Source organism: Hyperolius riggenbachi, chromosome 2 (assembly GCF_040937935.1).
Source record: "Hyperolius riggenbachi isolate aHypRig1 chromosome 2, aHypRig1.pri, whole genome shotgun sequence".
Lineage (NCBI taxonomy): Eukaryota > Metazoa > Chordata > Amphibia > Anura > Hyperoliidae > Hyperolius > Hyperolius riggenbachi.
This window is the reverse complement of record NC_090647.1, coordinates 412,194,502-412,222,069: the sequence shown is the minus strand read 5'-3', so window position 1 is coordinate 412,222,069 and position 27,568 is coordinate 412,194,502. Positions and strand designations below refer to the sequence as shown.

The 27,568-nt window shown below is 43.5% G+C and overlaps 1 protein-coding gene across 3 annotated transcripts in view; it reads left to right on the top strand.

Annotated features, from left to right (window-relative positions):
• The window catches only part of USP9X (ubiquitin specific peptidase 9 X-linked), a 342,688-nt gene that overhangs the window by 202,048 nt on the left and 113,072 nt on the right, over positions 1-27,568 (top strand). For all 3 annotated transcript variants that reach the window (XM_068269855.1, XM_068269853.1, XM_068269854.1), the window contains 6 exons: positions 1,409-1,558; positions 4,148-4,268; positions 10,179-10,309; positions 13,800-14,075; positions 23,543-23,659; positions 25,369-25,494. In XM_068269855.1, coding sequence (XP_068125956.1) covers positions 1,409-1,558; positions 4,148-4,268; positions 10,179-10,309; positions 13,800-14,075; positions 23,543-23,659; positions 25,369-25,494 — 921 coding nt within the window. The remainder of the gene's footprint in view (positions 1-1,408; positions 1,559-4,147; positions 4,269-10,178; positions 10,310-13,799; positions 14,076-23,542; positions 23,660-25,368; positions 25,495-27,568) is intronic.

Below are 27,568 nucleotides of genomic sequence, written 5' to 3'. Positions count from 1 at the left end.
CAAAAGTCTTCAAAATGTTAACTGACTAGCTGTTAAGTGTCTTGCTTTTAGGCTGCATTTCCACTTGTGCGGTGCGAATCGGCGCGGTAAAAATTCGCATGCGGATGCAAAATTCGCATGCGAATGCAAAATTCGCATGCGGTTCCATGTGAATTTTCATGCGAATTCGCATGGATGACGATGTATCCGAATTTAACAATGGCACTGCTGGTGTGCTTTTCCATTGTTTCTATGAAAATTTGCATACCCAAACCTTATGCGAATTTCCTATTAAATACATAGTATGCGATTCGCATAGCGGTATGCGGTATGCGAAATCTGATGGCTCTGCCATGCGAATTTTTTCTGCACAGAAAAACGCAAAGGAATCCTGACAAGTGGAAACGGTCCCATTCACTTGTATTGCTATGCGAATTTGCATGCGAAAAACGCATACAAATTCGCGATAGTGGAAATGAGCCCTCAGTGTGTGTTGTCTTCAGAAAGTCTCTAGGGACAAGATGGAACAGCATTGTATGTTGACAAGTGGAGTCCAACTCCCCTGTGTGAGGATGGTTGTTCCAAGTCAACATGGATGGCCATTTTTACCCCTGCTGTGAACCACCTTCCAGATGTAAATTCCCAAGAGGAATGGAAAATGCCACATGTCAGACTGGAACAACCATCCTTAAAGAGGAACTGAAGTAAGAGGTATACGGAGGCTGCCATATGTATTTCCTTTTAATCAATACCAGTTGCCTGGCAGCCCTGCTGGTCTATTTCTCTGCAGTAGTATCTGAATAACACCAGAAACAAGCATGCAGCTAGTCTTGTCAGACCAGACTTTAAAGTTTGAAACTCCTGATTTGCTGCATGCTTGTTCGGGGGCTATGGCTAATAGTAATAGGGGCAGAGGATCAGCAGGGCTGCCAGGCAACTGGTATTGCTTAAAAGGAAATAAACATGGCAGCCTCCATATACCTCTCTCTTCAGTTCCCCTTTAACAGAGGAGTGGGCATTTGGTACAGCTTACATCAGTATTCATGGTTTCATTTTATTTTCCTAGACATTATGTTTAGCTGGGCACTAAATGTAACATGCTAAATGTTTGAGCAACTGTTTACTGCATTGTCATTTATCAAGACTATAGATTACCTGTACTAATAAAATGTCAAGGAATCTCTGACAGTTGGAAGAAATTAAGCTCCTCTGCAAGAGTGATCAAACTTCCTTGAGAACAGAAAAAGGTGTCCATACTTGAATTTTTTTTATTCTTTGGAAAGTGTTTCCTAACAAAAGCTAACAGAAGAACACTGTTAGGTGAAAATAACGTTTACATGTGGGATTTGTGTATGCAACATATAAAATAACAGTATTTAACTTTCCAATACAATAATGCTTTGTTTCTGTATCTTTGTTTTTATTTCAGTTAATTACAGCCAAGCTAACCCAAATTAGTTCAAACATGCCTTCAAGTCCTGACAGTTCATCAGACTCTTCAACTGGCTCTCCCGGCAATCATGGAAACCACTACAGTGATGGGCCAAACCCTGAAGTTGAAAGTTGCCTTCCAGGAGTGGTTTGTACTTTATCAAATTTTAACAACTGCAGTTGCACTTTTATGCAGTGCTTCTTCATATAGATAGATAGATATAGATAGATAGAGATAGAGAGATAGATAGATAGATAGATAGATAGATAGATAGATAGATAGATAGATAGATAGATAGATAGATAGATAGATAGATAGATATATTTAAACCATTCCAGTTGCCTGGTATCCTGTTGATCTTTGGTACTCACCCTGGGAGGGGGAAGCCTCTCGAACCTACAGAGGTTTCTCCCATTGTCTTTCCCGGGCCGGTTTCTCTTCTGGGGCCCCCGAAAAAGCTTGCCCAACATCTCATGAATGCGCAGTAGTACAGAACTGATGGTGCTCCACTTTTTCTGCCTGAGCTCTAGCGGGTTCATGCTACTGTGCAGGTGCAGTGCGGATGTGCTTCGAAGGTCTCGTCACTTGATCCAGAGCCTCCTGAGGTAAATCAAAAATACTGCATTGCAAATCTGTTTGGGTATGTTTTGTATTTTTTCTGTACAAAATCTCAAAAATTCTCTTTAAAAAAAAACAGAGGAAACCCCACACCCCCAACCCATTAACCCTACAAAACTGAACCCCATAGGGCCCATACGTAAACCTCACAGGTTTACTTGAAATTTAATCAGAACCGTGATCTGCATGCTTGTTCGGGGTCTATGACTAAAAGTGTTAGAGGCAGAGGATTAACAGGACTGCCAGGCGTTTTATCAAATAATTCATTCTGAGACTTTGAGCATTTGGTTGAGGTTATCTGACAAGATTTTACCTCATGGTTTCTATAGCATTTGGATATAATTGATTGAAAGTGGAGTTGCTCTTTAGGCATGTCTTGCGTACAATTTTTGGTGAAGTTACTTCACAACAGATCAATAAAGTTGGTAGGGGTACTGGCAGTCTTTATCGGCCGATTCAGCCCAGTTTATTCTAGTGTGAACACATAGCTTTATACAGAAAGTATCACTAACCAATTGCTTGCACTGGAGCTTTGACTGTACACAAACCAAAGGAAACTGTTCAATAAGTTCTAGTTGTATCCTTTTTAAAGGTGGTCATTAACAACAAGCTTCTTTGAACTATAAATTCTCAGTTTAAATTATAATAATGATCCAGTTTTTGGACAGTTTCCATTAATCTGACCTAATTGGATAGCAGCTTTACTTGTGTTAATAGGCCCGAACGATTGACTTTACTATCAAATCAGAGAATCCGTTGTCCAAAGAATCGTCACCTTAAGGCGGTATCCCTGACATAATCAATAAAAACATGTTTACCTACTTTTTATATGCCATACGGTTATCATATTTGCATTTGTGCATAAGTATTAATCATTTAGACATTACAAGTTCCCCAAAGAACAGTTTTTTGCTTTGAGAGCTGACTTTGCATTTTATTCATAACTGGTTTTATTCATTTTGTATTGAAGGCAGAAATGCTTTAAGTGTCTGTCTGTGTCCAGGCGCTTCTGCACAGTCAGAGAATGTCACATTCCTCACTTGATACAATTTAAGTAAACACAAGATAACATTATCTGCACTTTGGATGCGTCCAGATTTCTCTGCACTGAACTTTCATGTCCTGTGGGTAACCCTTTGAATGCTGTTCTAGTAAAAAAAAAATGCTGGTTGTATATAATATGCTGTAAATATTTTTTTTTAGAACAAAGAAATAATGCTGGGTTTCATTACGCTTTAAGGATTTGACATTCTTTAAAGCAAGGGTAAAGTTTACCTGAGATAACAAGAAGACACAAATTCATGCTTACCTGGCGCTTCCACCAGCCCCCTCTGGCCTGATCGCTCCCTTGGTGCCATCCTCCGCCTCCTGAATCTTCTGTAAGGGTGGCGATTGTGCAGTGTGGCTGCGTGTGCTCACCCCGTGTTGCTCCCGCGTCCAGGAGAGTTCTGTGCCTGTGGAGCAGTACTGCTCAGGCACAGAGTTCCCAGCAACGGGAGCGCGGCAGGGTGGGCACACTGGGCTGCGCATGCGCACTAAGCCTCGACTGCTGAAGATACCAGGAGCCCTTATAGAAGGTCTAGGAGGTGGAGGGCTGCGCCAAGGAAACAGTCAGGCCAGAGGGAGCTGGAGGAAGCCCCAAGTATGTATGAATATTATTTTTTTTCCTAGTCTCTTCTCAGGTTCCCTATAAAATTTTTAAAGTGGTATGTTGAGTTGTGTTGTGGATTCTAACTAATAAAATGGTTGAGATGATACAAATTGAGTTGATGAAAGGTTTTTTTTTTTTTTTTTTTTTTTTTTTTAACTTTTTGCAAATTTATGTAGCTCGGAATTTTATCCATCCAATCCATAAAGTTTCATTTCCTCTTTTCTAAGCTGTACACATTTTAATAAAATACACAGTCTTCATTGGCTTGCAGTTATAAGCATCTGACGATCAGACTGTGGATGTTGATGGACAATCTAGCTTCACTCATTGGCTGTGTATTAATGTGTGTTATGTCACTTTATTATTATGTAATTTTATTTGTAATACCTATTGTTTCTTGTGGACTGATACTTTTAGAAGTATGCTACCAAATTATTTATACCACAAACTTTATTCCTTGTTTCCAGATAATGTCCTTACATCATCGATATATCTCCTTTCTCTGGCAAGTTGCAGACTTGGGTAGCAGCCTAAATATGCCCCCATTGCGTGATGGTGCACGTGTGCTGATGAAACTCATGCCACCAGGTACTAAATTAGTTCAAATTATACCTTGGGGTATTTACAATGCAATGATTAAGCATGTTAAAAATGTATCTGTCGAATCTTAAGGCTAGGTTCACACTAGCGTCAAATACCAGTGTTTTCATGTTGCCAGGCGGGCACTAGGTAAAAATGAGTTTCTGTGGTGACGTTCACATAGACATTTGTACCCTACATTTGGTTGATACAAGGTGCTGCATGAAAAATCTTTTGGCTGTTTCTATGGCTTGAGTGGTAGTTGACTTGCACGGAGTGCCATTTGGAAGCCTTCTTATCATTCAGACAGCATCCTGGAGGTTGTTTGTCATCAGAAAATGTCCCAGAATGTGTTTTAAAAGGTCAGGCATAATCTTCCTGTGACCACAGAGATGGACAAACCTAAAGAAGATGGCAAAAAACAAGGAACACCAAGAGCCCCAATAGTGTAATATGTACTGGTAAATGGTTACTAGATAGAGTAAATATTATTACTCACAAACCAGGGTTACCATTAGGCAACCACTGTAAAGGCAGGTGGGGAGATTTTCCTGACCCCACTCAGGCATAAGAAGTCGCTCTCTGTAGATGAGAAAAAGGGGGTTCAACCCTCCACCCAGGGTGGACTCAATATTATGCAGGAGAACAGAGGTGCCAAAAGGATAAAAGGAAGCTAAATGAGCTTAAAAACCAAATTCTTGGTAAATAGAGGAGGTAGTGGTGGACTTACCTCCTCCAAGTAGACACACAACGACTGTAGACTGGCTCTTCTACTGACCACATATGCTATTGCTCCGTTGTTATTGCCTGATGAAGCGGGATCAAACCTGCGAAACGCGTTGCATATTTGGAGTTCATAAATAAAATATATTGACTGTGTTTACTACAGTCGTTGTGTGTCTACTTGGAGGAGGTAAGTCCACCACTACCTCCTCTATTTACCAAGAATTTGGTTTTTAAGCTCATTTAGCTTCCTTTTATCCTTTTGGCGCTAAAGAAGATGGCAAATGAGATTTAGGCAGCAGACCTCAATATCTGGATGCAAACTAGGCCAGAGCTATATGACACCACTGTCAGGGCACAGCAACTACAAGAAGCGGTGCGAGGCCATGGTAGTGAAGAGGTTTCTGAAATAGGCCAACCTGTTCACCATAAAGGGACAGTAAATTGTGTTGCAGGATTTACACACCCTCTTTATGACATCTACACCTATCTTCCTATTCTTTCCCTATTGCTGTATAAATACATGCAGTTACTGCTGCCCTCAGGAACTGGGACTGTATCTTTTAGGCGACGGTTCCAGGCCGAGTTGAGTACAGATGTGTTGCTACCCTAGAGTAGGGGGGGGGAGGGATTGTACATGATCGAGTAGTTTGGCTAAGGGATAGGATAATCTGCCTTCTACTCATAAACAGCTGCTAACTGTAAGATTGCTTTGTCAAAGCTTTGACCAGTACTACTACCTATAATGCTTTGCTACATAGTTATTTTTCTTTTATGAGGACTGGATTTAACTGAACTGCTTTTGCCTCTGAACGAGTGTCGGCCTCACCTAATTGATCATTATCTGATGTTAATCAGGCATGCTGTAAACATCACTATAGCATTACAAAGTATTTGATTTTTATTTATTTTTTTCAGTCAATCAGTTCAGTCTACCAAACATGAAAATGTATGCTGTTTCAACTGACGTTACATGGGCCGCACTCACTTGCCTGGACTGTTTTTTGTGTCGGTCCCCCTTTTCTGGCAGGCCCACCTTTTGTTTGTGCTCCTCCCCAAAGCAGGGGCATTGATGCGTACCCCCCTCCAGCCCCCTCAAAAAAAGGTGCTTGCCACACCCTTGCCCGATTAAGTTCTTCACTGTTTGAGTACAGTTGGTCAATGAGGTGAATTATTGCGTTTATGCAGATTTATTTTATTGATATTTTTGCAGCTTGGAAATGGACCAAATAATTGCAGTAGCTATAGATGTTGTTTGGTCCATGTCAACCTGCATGAAATAAACCCAAAAAAAGTTGCACTAAATGAAATTACTAAACTCTGATTGACCAACTCAGTTCAGGAGGTCTCCTCTAAAGTGTACCTGAGATGGGCTATTTAAAAGATTGTATACTTACCCAGGGCTTCTCCAGCCCCATGAGCACCGATGCAGCCCTCACCATCCTCCCGTGTGCCTCCATTCGCCTGGTATCTGTCCCGGTAATCTGGCTCAGTTGTGCCATTCAGGTCTTCTGCATGGAGGGGCCGAGGTTGTGCAGAAGAGCCAACTGCCGCGACTAAGCCAGATTACTGGGACCGATTCCAGGCAAATGGAGGCACTTGGGAGGACGGCAAGGAATGCATCTTTGCTCATGGGGCTGGAGGAAGCCCCGGGTAAGTATAAAATTCTTTTAAATAGCCCATCTCGGGTTAACTTTAAGTCCAGCATTTCTGTGTAAATAAGTATGAATATTTGAGCTTTAGATTTTTTTTTTTTTTTTTTTCTAGGCTATGTTCACAGTGGGCGTTTGCATTGTCTTGTCTGTAAAAGCAGGAAATGACATGGGAAAGTCATGCAACACATAAGCTTCGAGTTGTAAAGCATCCAGTCAATGAAAAGTATGCTTTACTGTCCTAACATGCGTGTTTTGCAATAACGCACCTGTCTGCACTGTGAACGTCGCACACTGGTGCATTGCAGTGCGACTTTCCCTGTTACAATGTGGCTAAGTTACACCACAACCCCCCACTGTGAACATTGCTTGAATGTTTGTCATGGGTTTCACATTGTTGAGCTGCTTCTTTACGTGACTAATGCTGGGGATACACGGTACGTTTCCCCCTTATCAATCGAGCCGCTGATGGCTCGATTGATAATTTCCGACAGGTCCGATGACCCGCTGGATCGATTCCCCGCTTGATCCCCGTGGGCGGACAATAGCGGGGAGTCGAGCGGAAGATAAGGAAGCACCCGCGGGGACAAGCTGGAGTCGATCCGGCGGCTGATCGAGCCGCCGGGTCGACCCGTGTATTCCTACCATAAGGAAAGTAAAAGCATTGATACTGCCCTTTAGTAAACCATGACACATGACTATATGTTCTACTGCCATTTTGGTAAACCATGATACAGGACTATATTTTACAATCTAAAAATGTCTTACTACAGTATAATCTTGGTACTATAAACTCTGGTATAGTCAACATTCGGATATAGTAAACTACCTCTCCAAGTCACTGACAATGTCCATTATAAGTCTATGAGAGTAACCCCAGGTATAGTAAACACGGGCATAATAAAACTTTTTTGTTTTAATAAATCTGTTTTTTGGCCCCTATGTGACACGGACTCTGGATATAGTCAAAAGTGGGTGGTGCATGTGTCATTTGTCAATGTGAAACCCATGGTCTGCTGCTCTCTTCAGGCTGGTTGCAGGTGAGTTGATGCCTGATAACATTTGTAATACAAGAAGAATGGCATGGGCACTGGATATACAGTACGGTACAAATAAGCAGCCTGGGGTAAATGACCAAAGTGAACATAAACAAGAGGGTGCAACCTTACCACAAGTGTGAGCAGAAAGTTTTGCAGGACAAGTGCTCCAAGTCCCGCCCACTAAGCTATCGGAGCCACTCACAGGAAGCGAGTGGCTGCAATTTTTAAGGAGCCCTGGATACTATACCATCATTTTGTCCAGTCTGGCTATGAAGCCCTAAGGTATACTTAAAGGACTTCCGAGGCCAAAATTAAGAAAATCACACTGTACCTTTTTATTAGCAGAATCCACGGAGGACGTCCTGCCCGTCCTCCGCTCCGTTCCGCCATCAATGCAGGTTTTTCCGTTCCCCTATGGCTTGGCCCGACCCCACCGAACGGGTCGCATCGATTCCACCTCTAAGATGGCTGCCGCCATGCTCCGCGGCTGCGCAGTACGCTTTGCACTTGGGGAGCATGCCGGGACCTAATACGTGGCGGGAGGCGGTCAATAGGCTGCACAGTCGCGCTAGCGGCAAAGTGTACTGCGCAGCTGCGGAGCATGGCGGCGGCCATCTTAGAGGTGGAATCGATGCTACCAGTTCGGTGGGGTCGGGCCAAGCCATAGGGGAACGGAAAAACTTGCATTGATGGCGGAACGGAGCGGAGGACGGGCAGGACGTCCTCCGTGGATTCTGCTAATAAAAAGGTACAGTGTGATTTTCTTAATTTTGGCCTCGGAAGTCCTTTAAAGTGGATCCGAGATAAACTTTTAATTGATTAAAAGTTATTTTATTAATTAAGCTATTCATTGGCAGTGGGGAGCGGCGAGAATAGGCAAAATGAAGAGAGGGAATGATGGGGGAAACTGTAATATGTTTTACTCTGGTGTAAATGCACCACAGATATTCTTTAACTTCAGATATAGTAGACCACTTTTCACAATCCCCTGGAATTTACTATAACAAGTTTATACTGTAATTGTAAATCTTGGTTTCATACATCTGTTCATTTCTTTTTATCTCTAACCATCACGTCCGCAGTGGCAGGTGCTAGAGCCGCAGGGACACGCTAGTCACATCCCTGCAGTTTGGGGGGGGGGGTGTCTGCAAGCGATCCTGCGCTGCTGCTAGCAGGGGGATTGGCTGCAGGGGGCAAAAGTCCCCTGTTCCAATCCGAACATGTCTGCCGAGAATAAACACGTTTTTTGTTCAAAAACAGTGTTTATTTTGTAAATGGAGCCACCACACTATCTCCTGCCATCACTTCCACCGCTGGAAACAATCCGATGGAAGCCTACGTCACTTCCACTTGTTACAATGTAACAATACATTGTATCCTATGTAGCGTAATTGTACGCTGCATAGAATTTTGCTCAGCGGGGACATCTTGTGGCCAAATAGTAAAATACACCTACTGACTATAGGGGAAAAAAATATCTGTCAAGAGGGCATCTTATTATTAAATAATGGGCTCAAAATTAGTGATGGATGTAAAACTGAAAAAATGCACCTTTATTTCTAAATAAAATATTGTTACCATACATTACACTAGGGATATAATTTTAACTTTGCAATAACGGGACAAATGGGCAAATAAAATGTGTGGATTTTAATTACGGTAGCATGTATTATTTTTAAACTACAATGGCCGAAAACTGAGAAATTATTATTTTATTTTTTTTGTATTATTCCTGTATTATTTTTAACATACTGTACCACCCAAAGAAAGCCTAATTGGTGGCGGAAAAAACAAGGTATAGATCATTTATTTGTGATAAGAAGTGTTAGTTATTGGGGAATGAAAGGGAGGAGCGCTGAAAGGGGAAAATTCCTCTCGTCCATAAGATGAAAAATACCCGCGGGCTGAAAAGGTTAAACAAAACCTGTAACGAAAAAAACCTCCCCTCGGGGGTACTTACCTCGGGTGGGGGTAGCCTACGGATACTATTGAGGCTTCCCCGTCCTCCTCAGTTCCGCGGCGGCGAAAATCCTCCCGGAACGGCGGCGATGTAAATATTTACCTCCCCGGCTCCAGCGCAGGTGCAGTCTTGGCTCTCCGCGCAGAGATAGGCGAAAATAGCCGTGTAGAGCGGACCCGACAGATATCGGCTATGTTCTCCTATCTCCGTGCGGAGAGCCACAACGGCGCCCCTGCTGGAGCCAGGAGTGGTAAATAAATCAGTGCTTATCGGCGCTTGTCGAGGGAGGATTCTAGGACTCTTCGGAAGAGCTAGCGCTGAACTTCCTGCAGCTACAGGTGTGGGGGAAGCCTCATTGGGACCCTGAGGCTTCCCCCTCCCGAGGTGAGTACCCCCCGGGGAACTTTTTTTTGTTACAGGTTCTCTTTACGTAAATCTAATGTTTTTTTTTTGTTTACATTATATGAAACTGTTACTGTGAGAATACAGCTATTTGATTTCTGTATGTTAGACCTTATTAGCTCTTGGTTTTGCTTTATTCCAGACAACACTATAGTAGAGAAACTTCGAGCAATTTGTTTGGATCATGCAAAACTTGGGGAAAGTAGTCTGAGTTCGTCCTTGGATTCGCTGTTCTTTGGCCAGTCAGCATCTCAAGTTCTATATCTGACAGAGGTCAGTGATTGCTTCAATTTATTACTGCATTAAGCCTGCCAAACCCTAATAAATCAGGTAAATGGTATCTACCTAAGAGTTGTGTACCCTGTTGCCACCATGCCCTCTGACCTTCCCGATTGATCAGTAAAACAGGTTGATTTTTTTTATAGCCTTTTGTTCATATGTTTTTTAGTAAATTGTACTTCTAATCTTACAAAAATGTTCCATAGTATATGACCATTATTAATCTATTCTTGCTGTACCTATTTTTTTGTAATAATTTCAGCTTGGAATGCTATTATCCCATACTGGAACTATGACTATATGGGACCACTATCACAAAGATTGTAACACACACACACACACACACACACACACACACACACACACACACACACACACACACACACACACACACACACACACACACACACACACACACACACACACACACACACACACACACACACACACACACACACACACACACACACACACCACTCCCCACCTGCACATATGATGTATATTTCTCTATATAAAATTCACTATAATTTACTCTTTCATATGTTCCTGTCACTTGCAGTAGGTTGTAAAAAGCTGAGAGCTCTGACAGACTTTAGACTAGTCCATCTCCTCATGGGAGATTCTCTGTATTGCCTTTTATGTTTTACAAAAGCACTCCCTGGAAAGGGTCTATACAAGAATGCTGGCCAGCCGCCTCTCTCATTTGCAAGCAGTTGTGGCAGTTGAACTGAGCAACTACTGTTCTATTACGAATGCATAATCACGAATGTGAAGTGCTATTACGAATGCATAAGAATTCCCCATGAGGAGATGGCTAGTCCAACACCGGTCGGATTTTAAAGTGGAATAAAACTGACATAACATTCAATAAAAATGTGTTTTCCTACTTTGTATTGCCCATACAGTTCTCAGATTTGCTTGTGTGCAAGCAATATTGCATGTTTACAAATTACAAGGTCCCAAAGTAGTTTATCTGCTCTGAAAGCTGCCATTGCATTTTATTAATAGCTTTTGTATTTATATATCAATCTATTTAGTGATCATTTCTCATAGGTCTCTGCTTGTCAGCTCTGAGCAGTTCCGTGTCTACACGTCGCTGACTGAAACGTAAGGAGCCCATACACTGGTCGATTTCAGCCATCGATCGACTGCCGATTCAACTGTTCTGATCGAATCTGCTAGAAATCAATGCAGCAGAAAGCATGATCGATCGGCCGATCAATTGATTTCTGGCTGATTTCGATCAATTTAGTTGATTGGTCCGGACAGAAAATCTGGGGCGGTCGGCTGCTGGCAGCAAATCGATGGCCCATAGGGTTGCATTGGATCGAATTGTGCAACACTGCATTTCGATAGATTTTCATTAGTTTTCATTCTGAAATCTATTGGAAATCTGTTCCTACAGTGTGGCACACATTATGCTGGGCATACACTGCTCGATTTTGACGCTCTATTCTCCTGCTCGATCGTTTCCAGGCTCGATTACGCTGGCGATTCTCTTATCTTACGCTCGTTTTTCTTATCTTTTTGTATTGTACCCAATTCAGAATCGAGCGGCAAAACGATTGAGCGGCAGATCGGACGTGTCAGAAATTATCTATCGTGCCATCTAAATGGCTCAGAATCGAGCAGTGTATTCCCAGCATTAGATAGATTCCGATCAGATTTGACCTGACGGGCATCTGACAGGAATCTGTCTGATGGTCGAATCTGCTGCTAATTTATAAGTGTATGGGTACCTTTAGGCTGGTTTTACAGTGGGACGTTAAAGTCCCACGTTAGAGCAGCCAGTAACGCAGCCTAACTCACAGCACTGTAAAATCAATTGTGCTGTTCACAGTGCACACGTTGAGTTACACAGTAACGCAGCACGTTTAAACAAAGTGCTGCATGCTGTACGTTATACTGGGCTAAGCAGCGTTAGACTGCTTGCACATGCTCAGTAATGTTGGAGGAGGAGGTCTCCCCTCCTCCTCTGCAGCCAGCCACATGGCTAATTAATATTCACTGCACTGCAGAGACTCGTGGTAGGACTGTAGTGTTGTCCGGATCATGAACGAATCGTTCATTTGATCCGGATCTTTTTTGTGAGTCGAATCATCCGGATCATCACAATGAAAGATTCGGTTCACAGTGGATGTCTGTCTGGAAGAAACAAGAACATACAGAATGTACAGTGCAGGGAAAGGCCTGTCCTGCTAGTCATTTCACCCGACTGGAAGCAGACTTGCTTCCCTAGTAAAATGATTCAAATGATTCGGTTCAAAGATCCAGATCTTTTCAATTATCCGATTCAAATGATCCGAATCCTTAAAAAGATCCGGACTTCCTATCACTAACCTGGAGCGGCTGCTTTGAGAGCTGCATAACGCAGCTCAATCTGACGTCCAACTTCAACACCACCATACGTTGCGTTAGGGGCACGTTATGCGACCATAACGTCCCCTAAAGCGCAACGTCTTAAGGTAGCCATACACTGGTCGATTTGCCATCAGATTCGACCAACAGATAGATCCCTCTCTGATCGAATCTGATCAGAGAGTGATCGTATGGCTACCTTTGCTGCAAACAGATTGTGAACTGATTTCAGCCTGAAACCATTCACAATCTGTTGTGGTGCTGGTGCTGCTGCCGCCATACATTACCTGCTCCGCCGGCGCGACTGCCCCCGGTCACCGCTTCTCCGCTCTGGTCTCCAGGTCCGGCATGCTTTACTTCTTCCTGCCGGGCAGGAAGTTCAAACAGTAGAGCGCGCTCTACGGTTTAAACTTCCTGCCGGGCTAGAAGAAGTGAAGCATGCCGGACCCGGAGACCAGACCAGCGCGGAGACGGAGCAGCGGTGAACGGGGGCTGTCGTGCCAATGGAGCAGGTAATGTATGCGGGCTCTATTGCGTCGGTCGTTGGGTACACGAAAGCCGCTAGCGACGCGCTCCCTACCCGCGGGCGATCGACAGTAATTTTCCGCACGGAGCGATCGACTGGATCGGACGAAATGGATCGAAATTCGTCGTGTTGCGGGAACGATGTGACAGCAGATTCGATCCCAGTGATCGAATCTGCTGTCGATCTGGCGGGAATCGGCCTAGTGTATGGCCAGCTTTAGTGTGTAAGTAGCCTCACTGTATCAGCTGAGGAATGTAAACGAGATATCACCTCTTCAGATAGGGATCATAAGCTGAAGGCGCTTTCCACTGCAAAACAAAGTGCTTTGTTCAACTGTTTGCTGTTCTACTACAAAAAAAAATGTATGGTTGTAGGTTTAAGGCTGTAAATCTTTTAAAACAAAGAAATGCTGAGTTTTAGACAACTTCAACTAGCTACTGTAAGTGACTGCAACCTAGGAGAAAAATAATTTATAGTACTTTTTACTCTGGGAGAAAACATTTGTGTGTGCGTTTTAAATATTACATTTTTTTTCACATTAGTGGTCTTTTAATCACTCCGTTTGAAATGGGATACTAACAAAAAAAATTTATTTTCCAGGTTGTTTATGCCTTGCTAATGCCTGCCAATGCACCTTTGGGAGAAGATGCAAGTGATTTTCAGTACAACTTCTTAAAAAGCGGTGGTTTGCCTCTTGTATTGAGCATGCTTACTCGGAATAACTTCCTGCCAAATGCTGATATGGAAACAAGGAGAAGTGCTTACCTTAATGCTCTGAAAGTCGCCAAACTATTACTTACTGCAATTGGTTATGGCCATGTCCGAGCTGTGGCTGAAGCTTGCCAACCTGTAGAAGGGTCAAACCCCGTCTCACCGGTAGGTTGCGGACTATTTTGTCCATACTCGGCTTATGAGCAGTGGGCAGCACGGTGGCTTAGTGATTAGCGCTCTCGCTTTGCAGCGCTGGATCCCTGGTTCGAATCCCAGCCAGGGCACTATCTGCAGAGTTTGTATGTTCTCCCCGTGTCTGCGCGGGTTTCCTCCGGGCACTCCGGTTTCCTCCCACATCCCAAAAACATACAGATAAGTTAATTGGCTCCCCCTAAAATTGGCCCTAGACTACAGTACTTACACTACATAATACATACATAGACATATGGCAATGGTAGGGATTAGATTGTGAGCTCCTTTGAGGGTCAGTTAGTGACAAGACAATATATATACTGTACAACGCTGCGTAATATGTCGGCGCTATATAAATACTAAATAATAATAATAATAATGAACAGTATGACAGAGTATTGTAATACATTTTTTGAGTTGTGGAATGACTGTGTTTAGAATCATTTGGTATAGTTAGCCAAATGAAATGCTACTTGTAAAGTATTAGTCTACTTCAACTCAGGAATACTTAAGGAGAATCTGTACTGTCCGATTTGTACAATAAAAAAACATACCAATCGAGTCACTGTGATCTCCTGGGTCCCTCTTTGCCGTTTCCGCTGCACCCCGCCACAATCCTGGCTTTTAATAGCCAGTTTTAGGCAGTGTTTACAAACAAAAACATCTATATCTATCATGTTACAGTATACTACAAGTTTTTATTAAATTGTGAATTATCTGCACTCCAGTCTGGTATTAGCATGTGACAGGCAGCAGCAACAGATTAGATATATTACAGAGACAGTGCAACTAGAAAAGGCTGCAGTAAGCCAGAGCACATAACAGGTATAGGAACTTATAGAAGAAATAAGGCTGTAAATGTTGTTAGACACAGTCTCTTTAACCAATAGCTATGGATCAGATGCCTTCTAAATATACTTCATTTGCCCTTTGTTTACACATCTCAAGCTGTGTACTGGAGTAATTCCTCTTTTCAATTGTAGTGCATGACTTTGAAGAACTGTGGTGTTTTACAGCAGAGAATTACAGTTTTGATCTTAATATATTTCTAGTGTAAACAGTTCTTTCAAGGTTGTTCCCCCAATACGCCACACCAATTAATCCCTATTTGTCTCAGATTTGTTCATATAGTGATCAATTTCTACGTTACGTGGCTTGCTAGGTTTTAGCAGAAATCGAGCATCAATCTAACAGCAATGGGTCATAAATTCCACATTGTTCCTGCCCTGCCTTCTCGCAAAAAGATTTTCCAAAATCAGTTGAAAGTGAATGAATAAAAATGTATTGAAACCGTCAAATCTGTGATCACCTTTGTCTTGGGCAAGTGTCAGTCGTAACTTAGAAACTAGTCTGCAGATGAAGATTTTTATTTTTTTTTAGACCTGCAGAATATGAGAGATGACGTCAGTTTAGTTCAGGTTTGCTTTATGTGCACAAGGCTTAGCGAAGTACGCCAGCAATTTGCTGTGCTTCCAATTATTTATTGTTGTATTTCCAACATGTGGGGATTGGGACTTGATCCCGTGGGCGAAGTGCAGGTCTAAGGCTAGATAGGCACATTGCTAGCCTCAAGCCAATGTGGAAGCAGCCAGCTTTATTAACCACTTGCCGACCGCGCACTCATACCGCGCGTTGGCAAAGTGGCAGCTGCAGGACCAGCGACGCAGATCTGCGTCACCGCCTGCAGGCTAATTAATCAGGAAGCAGCCGCTCGCGCGAGCGGCTGCTTCCTGTCAATTCACGGCGGGGGGCTCCGTGAATAGCCTGCGGGCTGCCGATCGCGGCTCGCAGGCTAAATGTAAACACAAGCGGAAATAGAGAGGGGGAATCCTGTGGTGGAGGGGGCTTTGAGGTGCCCCCCCCCCCGCCAGCCACACGCAGGCAGGAGCGATCAGACCAAAAGCACATAATCCCCCTAGTGGGGAAAAAAGGGGGGCGATCTGGTCGCTCTGCCTGGTGTTTGGTCTGTGCTGGGGGCTGTAGAGCCCACCCAGCACAGATCAGCAAATACAGCGCTTGTCCTTAAGGGGGGGTAAAGGCTGGGTCATCAAGTGGTTAAAGGAGTCATCAGGCAAGTTAAAACACAACAGATTTACTTACCCGGGGCTTCCTCCAGCCCTTTGAAGCTGTCTGTCTCACGCTGACAACCGTTGGCCCGGGATCCCTGCACGGTGCAGAGGCTGACCTCAAGGTCATCCTTACTGTGCCTGCGTGAAGCGCCGTTGTCAATCAAGCTCACGTTGTCCACAGCGTACTGCGCAGAGCTACTGCATCTGCGCAGTACGCCGTGGACAACGTGGACCTGATTGACAGCGGTGCTCGCCCAGTAGCGAAGGTCGCCTCTACACACGGCACGGACCCCGGGCTGGCGGCTGTGATTAGAGATGCGGCTTGGGAAATGTCAGCTGCAAGGGGCTGCAGGAAGCCCCGGGCAAGTAAATCAGCTATGTTTTATTATGCCTGATGACTCCTTTAACCTAAAAAAAAATCCCCCCCTACAAGCTTTGCTTGTCATACACATTCTGAATACAAAGACACAATTAAGTAATAATACAAATAATTCCATATTGGTAAAATCAGTCTGGTAAATGCATGTTCTTTGTTTTTGTAAATGCATTCTACCAAGGTAACTCACCCACTCACCAGTAGACATTGTATGTCTGAAACCCAGCCATAATGGTTTTTGCCTAAAGTGTTTTCGAGGCTCTGTCCTGCATTGCCGTGGCTGCGTCATAATAGATGGCTGCCAAGTTGGACCATGGCAATGCAATTGGGGGTGGCCACAGAGCTTTGGAATCACTTTGGAGTGGACTTTACGGGCGAGCTTCTAACCCTTCCACCTGCCCATTCTTGAATAACGAAAACAGAGTTTTACGTAACGTTTTATATTTTACAAGCTTGGTCCTCTTTAAGGTATGGTTTCCTGCCACGAGACGCGTTTCCTGCCACGAGACGCATAGAATGTTTACAGCAGAATGTATGGAAATATCTGAATGTGACACATTACAGAGAATCCTGAAAACCTGTGCTCACGTAATCCAGAAAGTCTAGCATAGTTTGTTCACACTTATTTGTTTCCACTTGCCTCCACGACCGGTCCACCTGGAGATTACCCTGCCTGTTCCTGGCACAGGAAGAACAGAATCAATTTAAATACCACCTCCTACATCCTACCCTCCAGTGTTCTTCCTGCTCTCCAGTCTCTTGGACGGATGTAATCCTGGTCCTACAGGGAGGGCCAGAGGGTGAGCCTGAAGACTTTTTCGCTGGCCTGGGGAGAACCTTGGTGGGGATCCCAGGCTGCCGGGTACGCTGGCAGGTGTCCAGGGAAAGGTTGGAGTAAGGCACCACTGTTGGGCAGCTGTAGACGCTTTTACGCCTGGAGCGCATAGGAGTGCTCAAGTGGGCGGTAGTGCATTCCACCAGTGGCTTCTGGCGGAAGGAGGAACACGAAATTGATGCTGGTTGGGTGCGGACCAAGGCCACACGTGGGACATTGTGCTGAACAGGGTCTGAATTGAACAGATTATGAGGCAGAGCAGCGTGTTTGCAGCTGAGACTGTCCGCTGCAATTGGATCCGCCGCTCCATCTCAGCCACCATGGAGCAATCTTCCTCTCAGGGCTGGGATCCTTCCGCTCATACCAGTATAGACCAGGTAAGGTCTTTGATACTGGTATAAGTGCAGCTAGTGGGAACGCTGGGACGGTGCAGCCTAATAATGGAGGACTTTTAGGTATCATTTCAGGCCTGCTAAATTTAGTGATGGCTTTGAATCTTGAAACTTGTGGGATTTGTCATAAGAAACTTGCTGCAACCTACCACAAACCTTTGTGCAGTGCCTGTATTTTATCTGTTGTAAAGCATGAAAGTAGCTACATGTTTAAAGACATGCTTTCCAAATTTCAGGATCAATCAGTTTTTAGCTTCCAGAGATCCTTCTGCTTTACAGTCTACCTCTGTGGTATCCCAGCCTATTCAAGCTAGTTATATACCGAGGGCATTTCAGGCTCCAAGGGTTTCAGAGTCCTCTTCAGAGGCAGCGGAGCCAGCTGGGGGGTTCTCTAGTCAGGAAGATGACACCCAGAAGCTCCTCAAAGGGGAGATTTAAATTGCCCCCTGAAAAGTCTGAGGAACTGTTTGAATATTTAATGCAGAGTATACATATTCTGACAGAAGTTCCAAAACCATCTACTGTTGAGGATGTGATGTATTCGGAACAGATGGTGGATAAAGGGCTAGTGTTTCCAATTCATAAAACCATGCATGAATTGATTGAAACTGAATGGAAAGAACTGGAAAAAAAGGTTTTGTTCTTCTTCGTTAACCTTCCTGGCGGTAATCCTGAGCTAAGCCTCCCTGCACTTTGGGGGCGTCGCAGAGCTTAAACTGAGGGGTGGAGAAGGATGGGGGAACTCTCGTTAGGATCCAGAGGCTTCCCCTCCCGAGGTAAGTGTCCCACAGAGTTTTGCAGACTATAAGAGATGCATCAGACAGGCGAATGGAAGCTCTCCTTAAAAGGTCATGTGAGGCTGTTTCAGCCTCATTTACCTAATTTAGCAGCCACCTGTACTGCTAGGTGCTTGATTATCTGGCTGCAGGAGATGCAGACTCATTTGAGTAAGGAGTCTCAACATGAAAATGTTTTCTCAATGTGTTGCGACGCTTAGATTAGCAGCAACATTTCTTGCTGACTCATCATGCAAAGCGGTCAGTATCTCTGCTCATAGTTTAGCATTGATCAAAGCGACCAAAAGGTTCCTGTGGCTAAAAAAATGGGATGGTAATGTGCTAGCCCAAAATAAGCTTGTGGCCTTCCATTCAAAGGTGATCTGCTTTTCGGCTCAGCTTTGGAAGCAGTGGTAGAAAGAGCAGTGGAAAAGAAAAAATCTTTTCCAACAAAAAACAAAAGGAAAATAAGAAAAACAAAGATTTCAGGAAGTAATGGCAAGGCAAAAAAGGTGCCAAAACAAAAGGCTTCCCCTTCAATCTAAAATACTCTAACACACCTAAGCAATCTCAGCCTGGAAAATGGCTATGTTCAGGTAGGTGGCAGGTTGAAAGACTTTTCTTAGCATGGCAAAAAGCTTTTTAACAAAGAAAAAACGCTACATCTGTCGGACCATCAGAGGTTACAAAATTCAATTTACTCGAAGGTGGATAGCTCATGATCCGCTTGTTACAACAGACGCAAGACTCTGGGGTTGGGGAGATCATCTGGAACAGTATTATGTACAGGACAGGTGGTCTTCTAGAGAAAACATTCTTCTCAAACCACAGGGATTTGCTAGCGATTTGGAAACCTCTTCAGGAATGGGAAAATCTGCTGTTGAACAGAAATGTGATGATCCAGTCAGACATTCATTCAGACGTCTATTGCTCACATAAACAAACAGGAGGGGGGGGGGGTCTCAGAGTCGTCGTCCCCCCTTTTTTTATCTCCCTTGCAAGATATTTGTCTGGGCAGAGAACAAGGTTCTTTCCTAGAAATCTTGAAATCGGTTCACCTCAAAGGAAAGGACAATTTTCTAGGTGATTGGTTGAGTCGCAATCAAATACTTCAGAGCAACTGTTGTCAGAACAAGGATGTATTCACGATGGTCTGCAGCAAGTGGGGTCTCCCATCCATAGACCTATTTGCTGCTTGAGAATGCTCTTCTTTCCAGATTTTGCTCCCTCAACTACAGAGGCTTCCCAGAGTGTGTGGACACATTCCTGCTGGACTGGGGACTGGAGAGAGCGCACACCTTTCCTCCCTTAAAATAGGAATGGTACTACAAAAGGTGGTAAGAGACCAGGCCATAATAATTCTGATTGCTCCAGACTGACCGAGAAAGGCTTGGTATCCTTTGTTACTCTCCCTGGTGGTAGAAGATCCGATGGTCCTACCAATCTCAGAATTGGATTCTGAAGCAGGGACAAGTATACCATCCTACAGTGGATAGGCTGAGTCTGAAGGCGTGGCTTTTGAACGGCGGCACCTGCTATTAAAGAGGTCTGTCAGAAAGTTATAGAAATTTCACTTCATGCTAGGAAACCTGTCCCCTCTACGATTTAAGAGTTTGGAGAGAGTTTTGTGAAATCAACAAAAGCACTTCGGAAAACTTAATTTTTCAATTCCCAGTATTCTAGATTTCCTGCAGAAAGTCCTAGATATGGGCTTAAAGTTGAACACCCTTAGAGTGCAATTAGCAGCTTTGGGTGCATACTTTGATGTTCCTTGTACTTTATGATGATCCTTTTAATTTATACTCCCTGATTAAAAGGTATATAAAAGCGGTAAAAAGGAAGCCAGTGGTGAAGAAACCTCCTTGGGATCTGAATTTAGTTTTAAATTCTATTACTCGATTCCCTTTTGAGCCTTTGGATCAAATATCCATTAGAGTAACTGTTAAACGTAAAATACACAATAAGTTCTCTATTGCAGGCTGATAGAGCAGTAGAAAGGATGATAACCAGGCAATTTAAAAGTTTAAAATCAGTCTTCCTTTTTTTTTCATGTAGATTTCTCTCTCCATGCCCCCAGGCTCTAAGACCGTACGCAGACCCAAAAGAGAAGTGACAGGCATGCTGAATCAGCCTGATTACCTGAAGCCTCTGTCACTCACTTCTGTCCTATTTGATTGGCCGCCTTGGTCTCCCCTTATCACTGGTAGTCAGCAAGGCTTCTAGGATGCAGAGAGGGGGGCCAGAGGCTATCTTTTGTCACTGTCCTCTGCCCCCCTCCTCCAGTGGCATGGCCGCACCCCTCTCTGCCATTGTGCTGCCCACCGCCGTTGTATTCTCCCTCCTCCCGTGCTGAATATTGGGAAAATAAAGGCATTGCACACGGACTCCCGGAATAATGGTTCCAGGCGCTGCAGTATCCTTCTATACTCTCTGCACTACCGCCGGGAGGAGTGCAGAGAATAGATGGGAACGACAGCGCTTGGATCCATTGGTAGGTGAATCTGTGGCTGCTGCATTTATTCCTCCCCGCTGTGCACAGAATCTGCATGGGGTGGAGGGGGATGCGGGGTTGGGGTGAGGATCTAGCCGGACACAAGATTGCCCTTGCCAGCAACAGGAGCCTTGCAATTTACAACATAAAAATCACAGAGATCAAAACGTGGACTCTACAATACATATGTTATGTAAGTAGAACAAGTATTTATCTACTTATATGTGTTTTTTTTTGTTTTTGTCCTTTGGAAAGGGGGGGGCATTTTATAGCTAATAGTTTCTCTGTAAGGACCAACACTGAAAACTTGTTTTCTGGTGGCGATAACTATGGCCAGATGTATTGGAGAAATAGGCCCTTTAGTATTAACCCTCCATATAAGTCTATCTTGGAGGATAGAATAAAATTTCAGTTATCACCTTCTTTTTCATCAAAAGTGTTGTCAGATTTCCACAGAGCAGGAAATCTTTATTCCTTTTTGTCTAAATCCCTCAAAAAAGCCTTGAACATCCCACGGAGCACTGTTCAAGCGATCATTCAGAAATGGAAGGAGTATAGCACAACTGTAAACCTACCAAGACAAGTCCATCCCCCTAAACTCACAGGCCGAACAAGGAGAACGCTGATCAGAAATGCAGTCAAGAGGCCCTGGACGAGCTGCAGAGATCTACAGCTCAGGTGGGGGAATCTGTCCATTAGATGTGCACTGCACAAAGTTGGCCTTTATGGAAGAGGCACAAGAAGAAAGACATTGTTTACAGAAAAGCATAAGTCCCGTGTGCAGTTTGCCACAAGCCATGTGGGGGACACAGCAAACGTGGAAGAAGGTGCTCTGGTCAGATGAGACCAAAATGGAACTTTTTGGCCAAAATGCAAAACGTTGTGTGGTGGAAAGCTAACACTTCACATCACTCTGAACACACCATCCTCACTGTCAAATATGGTGGTGGCAGCATCATGCTCTGGGGGTGCTTCTCTTCAGCAGGGACAGGGAAGCTGGTCAGAGTTGATGGGAAGATGGTAGGAGCCAAATACAGGGCAATCTTGGAAGAAAACCTCTTGGAGCCTGCAAAAGACTTGAGACTGGGGCGGAGGTCTACCTTCCAGCAGGACAACGACCCTAAACATACAGCCAGGGCAACAATGGAATGGTTTAAAACAAAACATATCCATGTGTTAGAATGGCCCAGTCAAAGTCCAGATCTAAATCCAATCGAGAATCTGTGACAATATCTGAAAACTGCTGTTCACAAATGCTGTCCATCTAATCTGACAGAGCTGGATCTGTTTTGCAAAGAAGAATGGGCAAGGATTTCAGTCTCTAGATGTGCAAAGCTGGTAGAGACATACCCTAAAAGACTGGCAGCTGAAATTGCAGCAAAAGGTGGTTCTACAAAGTATTGACTCATGGGGGTGAATAAATACGCACACCCCACTTTGCAGTTATTTATTTGTAAAAATGTTTGAAATAATGTATGATTTTCGTTCCACTTCTCATGTGTCCACCACTTTGTATTGGTCTTTCACGTGGAATTCCAATAAAATTGATTCAGGTTTGTGGCAGTAATGTGACAAAATGTGGAAAACTTCAAGGGGGCTGAATACTTTTGCAAACCACTGTACTACGCATCTGAGGCTGCTAACTTTCTAAAGTGACTTCTATCTACTCCACAGTTTGCCTTATATCTGTTAAAACTAAACAGACTTATTGCACGATAGAGGATTAGTGTTCTGTGTTGTTGATATTTTGCATATCTGTGTACAGAAGATACTGGATTGATTTTTAGTGTGCATGATAACTAGGCTAGATTGCTTTTTACATTGTATCTAAAAGAAAATCTGTATTAAGAAAAAAAAAACGCACTTGGGTGGTACTCGCCTCGGGAGAGGGAAGCCTCTGGATCCTATGGATGCTTCCCCGTCCTCCTCCGTCCCACGGCAGCAGCGATGCAGCTCCCTGAACGGCGGGGAAGTAAATATTTTCCTTCCCGGCTCCAGCGTAGGTGCAGTAGCGGCTTTCGGCTCAGAAATAGGTGGAAATAGTCTATCCCAGTCGGGTCTGCTCTACTGCGCAGGCGCAAGTCTCCTGGGATTTGCTATTCTGTCTATTTACGAGCGGAGGGCAGTAACAGTGCCACCCGCTGGAGCCGGGAAGGTAAATATTGCATAGCCTAACAAATTGTCGGCTGTGCCTTCCGAGGACCAGAGCGAGACCACCGTGGGATGGAAGAGGAAGGGGAAGCCTAGATAGGATCCAGAGGCTTCCCCCTCCCGAGGTGAGTAACCCCAGGGGCATATTTTTATTTTATTTTTTTACTCTCTTTAAACTTTCCTCTGCAGTGTTGCCAGACAGTCACTACTATCTCCCTTTTAATTTGTGATTTTTTTTATTTTTTTTTTTTTTTAAATATAGATTGCTTTAAAAAGTCATGTCAAATGTGGATGTGAATCCAATGTTGGGACCAACTGTAGTTCTATATTATTTGCTTATGTAATTACAGGCGACTCATGATCAAGCAGTGGTGCTACAGAATGCCCTTCAGAACATTCCAAATCCAACCTCAGAATGTATGCTGAGAAATGTAGCAATACGTCTGGCACAGCAGATATCTGATGAGGTATTTTTCCATGACTTACCTTGATGTGCAATTAAGTGAGCTTTCAGTGGAATTGTATGCATAGTAGGCTATGGGTAGACTTGTTAAAAGAGCGCTCTTTAAAGTGGTTTTAATTTAAAACCCACTTTGCTCTAATTAATTTTAAGATGATGGTACAAATACTGCATTTACATTTCTGTTTTTGAAGAGACTACATTAGTACACAGTTCTTCACCTCCCTGGTGGTAAGGACCAGGCTGACTCATTCATAAAAAAAACTTATTACAAACGGTATGGACAGTCAACCTTGTGTAACAATTCTCCACGCTATTAACTGTCCTGGAAAGAGTTATGCTGTATGTGTACCACCTACTGGCAGTTGCCCATATTACAGCATAAAGAAAATTCTTGATTGGGCTGCAGACCAAAGTGTATACAGCAGCCCAACAACGATAGCTAAAGATCTAGCATGTCCCACCCCCTCCACATACCAACAGATGCCTCATCAGATAAAGGCGACAGTGCACTAACAACGCTGTACAGATGTGACCTCGGCCTTTGCACACAACGCGCCTCTTGCTATGCCGGAGGGAGCTGAGAAACGACGAGCGTGTGTAATCGAGCATCTTGTGGTGGGAGCAGTGAGGACAATGCTATTGTGCTGTGCTCTAGGATTGCTAAGAAGCCAACATGCAATCGTTGTGCGGCCGCTGTAGACATGCTGGTCTGACCATAATGGCCCCCCGCCATGGCAGTCGTTATGGTCTGCCACTCAGTTCAGACCAGCGTGTGTATGGACCTTTAGGGCTGGTTCAGACCGATGTCTAAATCACCTGCCCAGTGTCTCGTCCAAATGCTTTTCTACGAGCGTGCAGAAAAGCATTTGTCGACTTTCAGTGGCGATTCCCAGCGATTGTCATTTTTGAGCCCGCAGGTGGACACAAGAGAGTGGTACTAATGGATGCTGAAACAACCAGACCTAGCTGCTTCCAGACAGTAGAATAAATAGTGATCAAAATGCTGCGTTTGCATAAACTGTGGTAAATGACGTGCAAGTGTGCGTGGGAACCGGCCCTTAGTTGTTGTACCACACAAGTGAAATGTTTTAGGTAAACACTGGACAGTATTTTTCTGCATCTGTAGATTTTTCTTCATCCATATTTGAGGGAGATTTTTCCATTTGTGATAAGTTTATCTTAGAAATTTTATTTTTTTAACATAATTTTGTATTTTAAACTATTATACACAAAATGGATACTAGACCCTTGCGTGATGGATTTTAGTAAGTTGCAGGCAAAAATATCACAAATTAATTGAACCACTTTTTATACAGAAATCCTGCAGAAGTTGAACGCCAGGGTGGTTAATGAAATTATTGTGCATTTTATTAATTGCTGAACATTCTGGATGGTGATCTGCAAGGTAGCCCTGTACAATGACCATGCTTGACTAAAGCTGTGCAACCTGTTATATTCAATGGACGGTGTGGGTGAAGGGGGCAATCGGAGAGTGCAGGATGAGTGGGCGTTGCCTAACAAAAGTCGTTGATTATTATGTGATTTAACTGGCAAATCACTAAATGATGTGGTGCTCCCTTGTTAACCCTTCACAATGAAACCTTAATGTAATGTAAGTTATATCTGACTGCTTGATGTACTTTTTCCATAATGGCAGAAGAGTGAACGGAAATGTTAGTTGTTTTTTTTTTCTTTTTCTTGGTGTAATTTTAGGCTTCCAAGTACATCCCTGATATATGTGTTATTAGAGCCATTCAAAAAGTTATTTGGGCATCAGGCTGTGGATCCGTTCAATTGGTGTTTTCTGCCAATGAGGAAATAAGCAAAATCTATGAAAAGGTAAATGTAAAACTTTAGCAGTCATCAGAATACTGTTGCATGATCTGACAGTTTTATGTTTGGTTGCTTAACTTTGCTTAGGGGAATAGTGATTTATTTAATTAGAATTTTTGGGGGATTTGGTGGGCAGACTTTAAAGTAATGGTTAAATTGTGCCCCCCAGAGCCCCCTGTTATCAAATGGCTATATTATATTAAGTGTTCTAAAGCAATGAGGTTTTATTTAAAGAGGAACTTTAGCAAAATGGCGTAAAAAAATAAATCAATACATTGCAAAGTGGAAAATTATAAAAAGAGAGATCAAGAAATGATTGATATTGGCCATGTACCGTATATACTCGTATATAAGCCGACCCATGTATAAGCCGAGCTACCAACTTTTCTCACAAAACCATGACAAAGTCATGGAGTCGTGTATAAGCCCCCTACCCAGTATAGCCCCTTCCACAGTAGCCTGATGTGCCCCCAGTGCAAGTCAGCCCCTCTCCCCATAGCCAGATGTGCCCCAAGGATGATGGTTATTTCTTAAGATGCCACTAGATGGCATCATAGATATGAGAGAAAGTGATTGCCACAAAGGAGGAACATCCAATCATTGCACCGGTGACACGTTGCTTGAACACTTCGCTCCACAAGCCAGGGGACACAGGTAGTCTTGAGCAGCGCACTCTGCACACCATGCTGCAGGGGATAAGGGCACGGACACAGCAGGGAGCCAGCTGGCAAGAGCAGGATCACTAGTGCATGATCCTTGCGCTCCTCTGCCAGTAACAAAGCCTGCTCCACCATTCGGTCTGCTCCACTGACCCGCATATAAGCCGAGGGGTTAACTTTTTTGTGCTGAAACCACTGCCTCCTCTAATTACCAAATTTTTGGCTTTTAAGCTCATTTAAAACCCCTTTTATCCTTTTGGCGCCTCTGTTCTCTCCTATATAATATTGTATCCACCCTGGGTGGAGGGTTGTGACCCTTTTCTACTATCTACAGAGAGCGACTTCTTATTCCTGAGTGGGGTCAGGATAATCTCCCCACCTGCCTTTACAGTGGTTGCCTATTGGTGACCCATGCTTGTGAGTATAACAACTATTACTCTTTGTCATTATCCCCTTTGTCAATACATACTACACTATTGGGGCTCTTGGTGTTCCTCTGTTTATCTTTTTTGTGCTGAAAGTTTAGGCTTATACGAGAGTGTATGCAGTAATTTCGTTATGTTGTTTGATCCACAATGAGCCTGCACGTCGTCATCTTTACTACTGGCGGTCAAGAGACCGCACCAACTCCCATTATTTATAAAAACACACACACACACACACACACACACACACACACACACACACACACACACACACACACACACACACACACACACACACACACACACACACATTGCAATAGGCTAAAAGGTTGTGGGTGTGTATGTATGTGTGTGTGTATGTATATATATATATATATATTTTACACAGTGGGATGCGAGAGATTGGGCAACCTTGTTAATTGTCATGATTTTCCTGTATAAATCGTTGGTTGTTACGATAAAAAAAGTCAGTTAAATATATCATATAGCAGGCACACACAGTGATATTTGAGAAGTGAAATTAAGTTTCTTGGATTTACAGAAAGTGTGCAATAATTTTTTAAACAAAATTAGGCAGGTGCATAAATTTGTCATTTTATTGATTCAAAAACCTTTAGGACTAATTATTGGAACTCAAATTGGCTTGGTAAGCTCAGTGACCCCTGACCTACATACACAGGTGAATCCAATTATTAGAAAGAGTATTTAAGCGGGTCAATTGTAAGTTTTCCTCCTCTTTTAATTTTCTCTGAAGAGTAGCAACATGGGGGTCTCAAATGACCTTAAGTCAAAGATTTGTACATGGCGAGGAAAGGAACAGCGCTACTTAAAAACAGATTGCATCCTTATGACTACCTGCTTAAGAGTGCAAGCCCCACTAGTGGGATAAAATACACACCCAGCATTCAAATAAAATGCACCTGTCTACCATTGGAGGATGTTGGTTTCCGTAATAGCTTGCATGCAACTTAAGTACTCGTCCCTCCCACTGCGAAG